Source organism: Corvus brachyrhynchos, unplaced genomic scaffold, assembly GCF_000691975.1.
Source record: "Corvus brachyrhynchos isolate BGI_N302 unplaced genomic scaffold, ASM69197v1 scaffold3, whole genome shotgun sequence".
Lineage (NCBI taxonomy): Eukaryota > Metazoa > Chordata > Aves > Passeriformes > Corvidae > Corvus > Corvus brachyrhynchos.
The window spans coordinates 11,208,304-11,215,899 of record NW_008237619.1 but is presented as its reverse complement, the minus strand read 5'-3'; the positions used below and the strand labels follow the sequence as shown (position 1 = coordinate 11,215,899).

Here is a 7,596-nt window from a genome sequence, read left to right as displayed (position 1 = left end):
GCACTGATTGGGATAGTGCTCCCTGAAGCTCTCTGGAGACATGCAGAGGCTGACACAGCTCAGTAGGCACTGGGTCATGCTGCACTGAGGGTGATTTGTTCCTTATGACAGGGAAACCCGAGAGTGTCATTCCATGTCCCTGTGGAGGGAGGGCCTATACTGCTCTCCTGAGTTATCTTTGTGGACTGTCCTCCTTCTGTGTAATTTGGTTAACTGCATGATGAGAGCAAATTTAATGGTTGGTCTGTTACAGGTGAATTGGGAGAAATAAGAGGCTGAGGGCAGGCTCAGGACACTTGCAACTCTGGCACCCAGACAGAGGGAACAACTTATGTAGGAACCCAGAGTGCCGAGAATATTTCTCTGCCTGTTTTTAAGGGTTCTTACCCCCCTGAACAACACTGTTTTAGCCTCAAACCTTGGAAAAAATTACCAACAGTCAGACAAGAACTAGAAAATACAGTGGTGTGAATTAGGTGATAGACTACTATGTAAGATTGTCACAGGGTGAAAAATTTAGAGGTTTTGAGCTTCTCTTTGTAGTAAATAGATAAGAGTAAAAAAAATCAAAATGGAGGATTGTTGTTGTTCTCTAAACCTTCTTCTCCTTCTTCTACTACTCCATATTCTGCAGTAAAAGTAGTTTGGAATGATTGGATAGAAAATTCTGCAGTTCCTAGTTATGTTACTGAATAATTGGTAGGAAAGTGGAAATAATGTACGTTTTTAGTAACTATTGGTTAAAATATCTTTAAAAGCTGTATAAATCTTGATAACTAGAGCTCACTCCTGCTTTTCTGTGCTCTATGCTGTACCTGGGTCACACTAGTGGCTCTGTTCCTCTGATAAGACTTAATAAACAACTATCTGGAAGCATTGAAACTCAAGGAAAAGTCTCGGTTTATCTTTGAAACTCCTTGCAAGGACTTTCAGCAAATTCTCTCCCATCAGGAGGGACTTGATTTACTGCATGGTTCAGTGTCAAACTTTTATGTGTTTGATTAGGCCATGTCAGTCTCTAAAAGCCAGTTCTATGAGGAGTCTTCCTTATCTGTTGTGAGGTGCTGAGACATGTTGTCATGACTTCCACATGCCAAAGACAACATCTGTGACATCTTCAGCAATCTTTTTCTTTCATTTAGGGGGTGTTTATGACTTACTTTTTTCTCCCTGACTCAAGGGAAGGCAAGGCCCTTTTCACCCTGTTGATTTCTTCTTGACAGTAGCTGATGAGGCCTCCTTTTCTACAGAAACACTCCTCTTCTCCTCAGATGCTCCCACTGGACTCAGTCCATTGCAGCTGTGCTAAATGGACTTGTAACACTAGTTCTTTAACCTAAACTTAGGGCTCTGGAGAAAATTAACTTGTTTGTGCAGATAGCAAAAATGGGAACGTTTTCAAAGGGCAGCTGGATTATTGGGTTTGGGTAACAGAGCCTCAGATTTGAAATTTGGGATTGGTCGGAGATTGGGAACAAAACCAGTTCCTACTGATATACCAAAGTGTGCTGCCAGAGCCTGAACGGGAAGGTCCTTTGCTCAGTAGTCTGTCTTTGCACCTAATTTGTGGGCAAAAGAGAGAGAGAATGGGAGTGGGGAGGGAGAATCTGGATATCTGTTTTTTCCAAGTCCCATCTAACCACTTTCTCAGAAGTCTAAGCAAGGAAAAGAGGCAATAAACATGGAGTAAATAGCTCTTGGCTGGAAATGCTTCGGCGTTGTGCTTTACAGCTAACTGGGAGTATATTGTGGATATGGCATGGTTTCATCTCTATTATGTGGTGTAAATGAAACTTATTTTCCTGGAAGGAAAAGTTGCTTGTCTTCGCTTGCAAGCTTTGGTTCCTTTGTTTGTGTGATCCCTGTCTTTTGGTGTGATAGTTTTCAGGCAAGAAAAGCAGTTTTTCTTAAATACTTTGTACAGTAACTGCTCTGTAGAGACAACTATGTAGTATTCAACAAAGAAGTGAAGAACAGTCTCACCCTCAGTCACTCAGAACTTAGGTGGTGAAATATTTAAACAAGGTAAATATTTCTCCAGTACAAATGGAGATAAGAATGTAGAATTTGTGCTCCCTGAAATAACAGAATTCTTTGAGAAGTTGCAACATACAAATTAGTAGGACTGCGGAATCAGGGCCTGTTCTGGAGACTTTTCCCTACTCCAGACATGAGTATTTCCAAAGTATCCAGGAACTGTTTCTTGTTCTAGGTTGTTCTCTCTCTATTGAGTATCATCTTGGTTAGCAGATAGCCTCTGAAGGAGTAAGATGGTGAAACAGATTCAACAAAGCCTTTGTACATGTACTTAACTTTAAACACATTCACAGATTAATGAAGCTGAGAAGGCGTTCCTGGTCATCTGATCCAATCTATTGCCACAATTTCCCCTTTGAGTCTTGTAACAGGTTCACAAGCTTCTCATATCCTTTCAGCAAAACACAAATGCACATAATCTCTTCAGATGTGTATGCACATACATGACTAACTTCAGGGATGCATTTATGCAGTGAAGCACCATAGTTAGATATACTCTGAAATGCCACTAGGTAATTCCAGGTAGTGGTCAGAATGGTTTAGTTGTCATGAGTCTGCTTGTGAAAGAGGTGGGGTACCCCAGAGAGAAGTTTTTAGAGAAGCTGTTCTCTCCATTGACCCTGGAAGGAGGCAAAGGTCATAAACTAAGCATCACTAGGCATTAGCTGCCTAATGTGGATCCGTGTCATTGTCCTCTTTCTGTTGAATCATTTTTTTCGTATCTGAAATATTCAAAGTTTTACGGTTTAATTCTCCAAGTCTGTACAATACCTAGTGTTAGTGAAGGAAGCAAACTTACCAGGAAGCTCTGCCAGTGGTTCCCTCTTGCTCCCAACTCTCCTATCCCAATGGTCCCCCCATCCATTTCTGTCATTTTGCCCCAAATGCTAAAGGCCAAAGAAAATAATGAGTTGGAGACTCTTTCTTCTCTCTTTTATATTCCCTCTTCATTTTCTCTCTTTAGCTTTTCTTTGTTTATTGTCTTTTCTAAAGAAACCTCTTTTGGGTTTGTCTCTATTGTGCAGCTGCACAGTGGTCAGGAGTGGTAATTTGAAAATCACCATTTGAAATGCCATAAGCATAATTTGTCAAAGGTTATTTTTTTGGTGTTTCTGCCAGACTAGAGTTTCTGACTAGAGTTCTGGCTGAGAAACCAGAGGGAATTCAGAGAAGAGCTGTAAGTATGATCAGTGCTTGCTTAGGAGTGCTGGAATATAAAACCTCCAGAGGAGAACTAGAAGAATGGAGATGTGTTCAGCCTGAAAGCAAAAGCATGGGTGAAGGTGTGTGGGTGAGGGAAAGGCATAGCTGCTACCTATAATTAAGTTAAAGAGATTTTACAAAAGGATGCAGCAAGCTCATTCTCATTTCTCAGTGAAGGTAGGGCAAAGAATAAAAAGCCAAAATTACAGCAGAGTACTATCTTTGACACTGTCTCCCACAACACTATCCTGGAAAAGCTGGCAGCCCACGGCTTGGACAGGTGCACTCTTCCCTGGATTAATAACTGGCTGGATAGCCAGACCCAGAGAGTGGTGGGGAATGGTGCTGCATCCAGTTGGCACCCAGTCACTAGTGGTGTCCCCCAGGGATCTGTGTTGGGCCTAATCCTACTTAATACTCCAGGGAGTATTATATAGAATTCAGTGGTCCAGGGAGGTGGTGGAGTTCACCATCCCTGGAAGCGTTTAAGGATAGACTGGACGTGGCACTCAGTTGACATGGTGGTGTTTGGTCACAGGTAGGGCTCAATGATTTCAAGTCTTTTCTAACCTAATTGATTCTGCAAAATTTTGGCAAATCTTGACAGACTTGTAGTTACTGGTGGTACAAGTGATTGAATATCGCTCAGTGTGGTGTGCAAGGTGAGACAAAATGCTGTGTGAGACAGAGCTGAAGAAGGAATATTATAGTCCATCCTACAAGGATGGGAAACGAACTTGCAAATCCAACAGAGTGCTGTGTCAGCTGACATGAGAATGATATATTGCTCACCAACAGATTGGTTTGTTGGGAGATCAGCAGGGAAGAGAGCTGGCCAAACAGGAGCTAATGGTACAGATGGTGACTCATATTTGTGGTCCCACTTGATTACTGAGTGAATCTTTTTAGAATTGCGGATGGCTCCAAATAGTAATTAGGTGGGTGTGGAAGAGAGAGAGAAGAGGGGCACCTATGAGAAGTAAGAATGCCAAGAGAGAAGGCAGGAACCTCAGAGGTCCCCCAGGATATATCCATGCCATCACATTCATTTGAGATTGCACTTGCCTACGCTTTCACTCCAGTCTGGGATGAGACTGCTGGGCTTTTGGGCAGCAGTGTTGGCATGGCCAGGGATGTGCTGGCTTACAGCAAAGCCTCTCCCCATGAAGCACTGTCGATACAACCAGTGCAGCCCCGGGGGTGGAAAACTGAAAACTGCAGAATCCAACCAGGAACAGCTGGCTAGGATTTGTGGAAATGGCCCAAGTAACTAGGAGTACAAGTTCACCTTTGCAAAAGGATATGTGTTCACTAATCAGTTTGATCTCCCCTGCTCCCAAAACAGAAGAAAGGAAGAAAGAAAGGAAGAAAAAGAAAGAAAAAGAAAAGAAAGAAAAGAAAAGAAAGAAAAAGAAAGAAAAAGAAAAGAAAGAAAAAGAAAAGAAAGAAAAAGAAAGAAAGAAAGAAAAAGAGAAGAAAGAAAGAAAAGAAAGAGAAAGAAAGAAAAGAAAGAGAAAGAAGGAAATAAAAGGAAGGAAGGAAGGTTGGTCTATGCAGAGTAGGCAGAGAGATGTAGGGATGTTGGACTGGAAATGTGAGCTAGTGAAGAAATACTAAAATAACTCCAAAAGCTAGTAAAGGGGGAGAAACATAGTTCAGCAATTAAAGAGGGGTTGGAAAAGAAATAAATTTGGAGAAAATATAGGGTTTGCTATAGGAAAAAAGTAGGCAACAAAGAGGACAAAGTGAAAAGATTTTTTTAAGAGGTGAAGGAAAAAAGATTCAGATAATACACTGTGGATGTAGTCGTGCTAAGCATATGGAGCATGGTGATGAATCGTTACACATCAGAAGAAAATGTTCTGTATAGAATTATACAGTATCCTGTTTGTGAGAAGTGAACTTGAGCAATTGCTGCCAGGGATTTTTAGAAAGAGAATAATAAGTTTATTTTGAACAAAAGAAATGTCTAATTCAAAATTATTATGCAATAAATAGAAATTGCATCAACATATAAAAAATGAAGAAGTCATCCAGGATTATCACAATGTCTTATTTCTGCCTGTTTTGCAGCTCTCCCCCTTTTTTCCAATTCTTATTCCAAAATTAAGTATAGGGTCAATCTTTTTTTCCCTTAGCAATTGCATCAGCCATAGGTGTGTATCATGTGGTAAATGAAAGAGTATGAATGATTCAGAACAAAATTCTGAATCATTTAAAAAGCAGGAACTTCACATTTCATTGCTAACCTATTCCCACATAACAAAATTAAAAAAATCACATTGCAATTTCTGGAACAAAATGATTACAAGTATTTGAAAATACTCATTCCTGCATGCATTTCATTCTGTCCAAAGAATAATTCAATCCTAGAGTTGTCCAAAACTCTGTTTCCCATTTCATGAAAAAACCCAGAAGATAATTAAATACTGGGTATTCTGCCCAAATATGAAATACTATACTTATTTCCAGAAATTATGGTGGTCGCATTATGTGATCACCTTTGCCTCCAAGGCTGATGGAAAATGTAGCATTTAATTAAGCAAACTGACTGTATTAGGGAATTAACATGATATTCTGCTATCAACATACAGATATATATGCCACCACCATTGCTTGTTAGTGTGGATTTTTGGCACCTGTAATAACAGCACAACTAGAAAACAGCATTTGTCTATGCCTAAGCGAAAAAGACTAGCAACAAAAACACAAAGCAAAGAGCCAGTGCAATACAGAGATTATTTTTACTAGTGATAAGAGCATGAGGATGGAATGAGGAGTTTTGCAGTTTGTTCCCCCGTTTAGACACTGATTCAATGTGGCTTTTCAAGAGGGACTTTATGCTCTCCTCAGCAACGGTTCTTGCCTCATTTTCCTTATCATTGAAACAATAGCAAGACTGAACCACTTCACAGCTGAGGTTGTGAGTGACCAAAAGACACGGCATTTGTAAAGCACACTGACACCCTCCAGCAAGAAATTGCTACAGAGAAGACAAATGTGATGCTGGTCACCTCCCATGCATCGTGATTAATGAGTCTTAGGGCAGTGAAGCCTGCTGGTTATTGTGACATTAATATGCATTTGCATTGTTCTGACCACAATATTAGGACCCACATTCCACAGGGGTTATCAGGGCTGTGCCCTCCAGGGATGGTTGGGGTTATCCTACCATTCAGTTCCTGCCCTGTTGATCTCTTCCCACCAGCACTCTGTCGGCTCACCGAGGCTCTGGGATGCTGGCATGCAGGCATAGTTCCACAGTCTGTCAGAGCCTTCCTTCTTGCTGAAAACACTTCTGACGGCCACGATCACCTGCCCATGTGGGCACTGAAAGTTGAAACCTTGCCGGTACACATTGGCCCATTCATCATTATCTCCATAATTATAGGGACCATAGTAATAGTCACTGTACTGGCCCCATGCCACAGTCACCAGAGGCAGGAACACGCAGAGAAGGAAGATGTCCATCCTGAAGATGTTCCTGTCTTAGAAGTGCCCCTCTGGTTTGTTGGGCTGGCCCTTTTATATCGCCTCTAACATTTGGCTTCCAGATGTTGTGCTTTCAGATCCAAGTGCAGTGTGTCATTGCTTAGCAAACCTTCTCAGAGCTACAGAAACGTCCAATTACTTTTAAGGTGGAATTCTGCAAGTACAGTAAGTCTGCAGTCCCTAAGAACAGGGTCTTCCCACCACCACAAACCATCTCTGATCCTTTACTGCAGGGCTACTGTACACAGCAAGCTACATGTCATAATACAGCTGTCACAGACATCCCACTTCCATCCTCAAGACAGTGGTTAAATTTGAAAAGTACTTTATTTGAAATAAAAGCTCTATTTGAAGTTGCCTTTTTCCATGATTAGTAATCGTCTGTGTGTGTGTCACCATCCTGTTTTTCCTAAATGTGTGTGACATGATTCTGCCAGTGCCTAGAAAGCAGGGAATTGGGCAAGGTGAGAGAATTCACTGCTCCTGTTGAAAAATTCCTTTAGAAATTTTGGGTTGGTTTGGTTGGAGGGAAGGTGGAGACCAAATGACTGAGACTTTGTCTTGGCATGGGAACAGCCCACCCTGAGAAGTAGGGCATTGGCTTCCTCAAAGCAGAACTGATTTTGCTATGACTGTGTGTGAGCTCTGTGAAACTGTGGACTCGGCAGAGGTTTTAATTTGAGGATAAAGCACATAAGCAAGTTACAATGAGAAAAGCTTCATGCGTGACCAGAGCCTACTGAAATCTCTGAGCAAGGGCCTTGAAGCTACCTTGATTTTATCATGGACTAGGAACACAAGGCTGCTGCTGAGGAACTGCTGTGTTGCAAATTCAAAACCTGACTTGCCACTTGGAAAGTGTTT

At 41.4% G+C, this 7,596-nt stretch overlaps 1 protein-coding gene across 1 annotated transcript in view; it reads right to left on the bottom strand.

The window, feature by feature from the left end:
- DPT (dermatopontin) overlaps positions 1-6,757 on the bottom strand; it is a 27,506-nt gene extending 20,749 nt beyond the window's left edge. The window contains exon 1 of the mRNA XM_008631905.2: positions 6,413-6,757. Coding sequence (XP_008630127.1) covers positions 6,413-6,711 — 299 coding nt within the window. The 5' untranslated portion in view covers positions 6,712-6,757. The remainder of the gene's footprint in view (positions 1-6,412) is intronic.
- Positions 6,758-7,596: the final 839 nt, after the last annotated feature.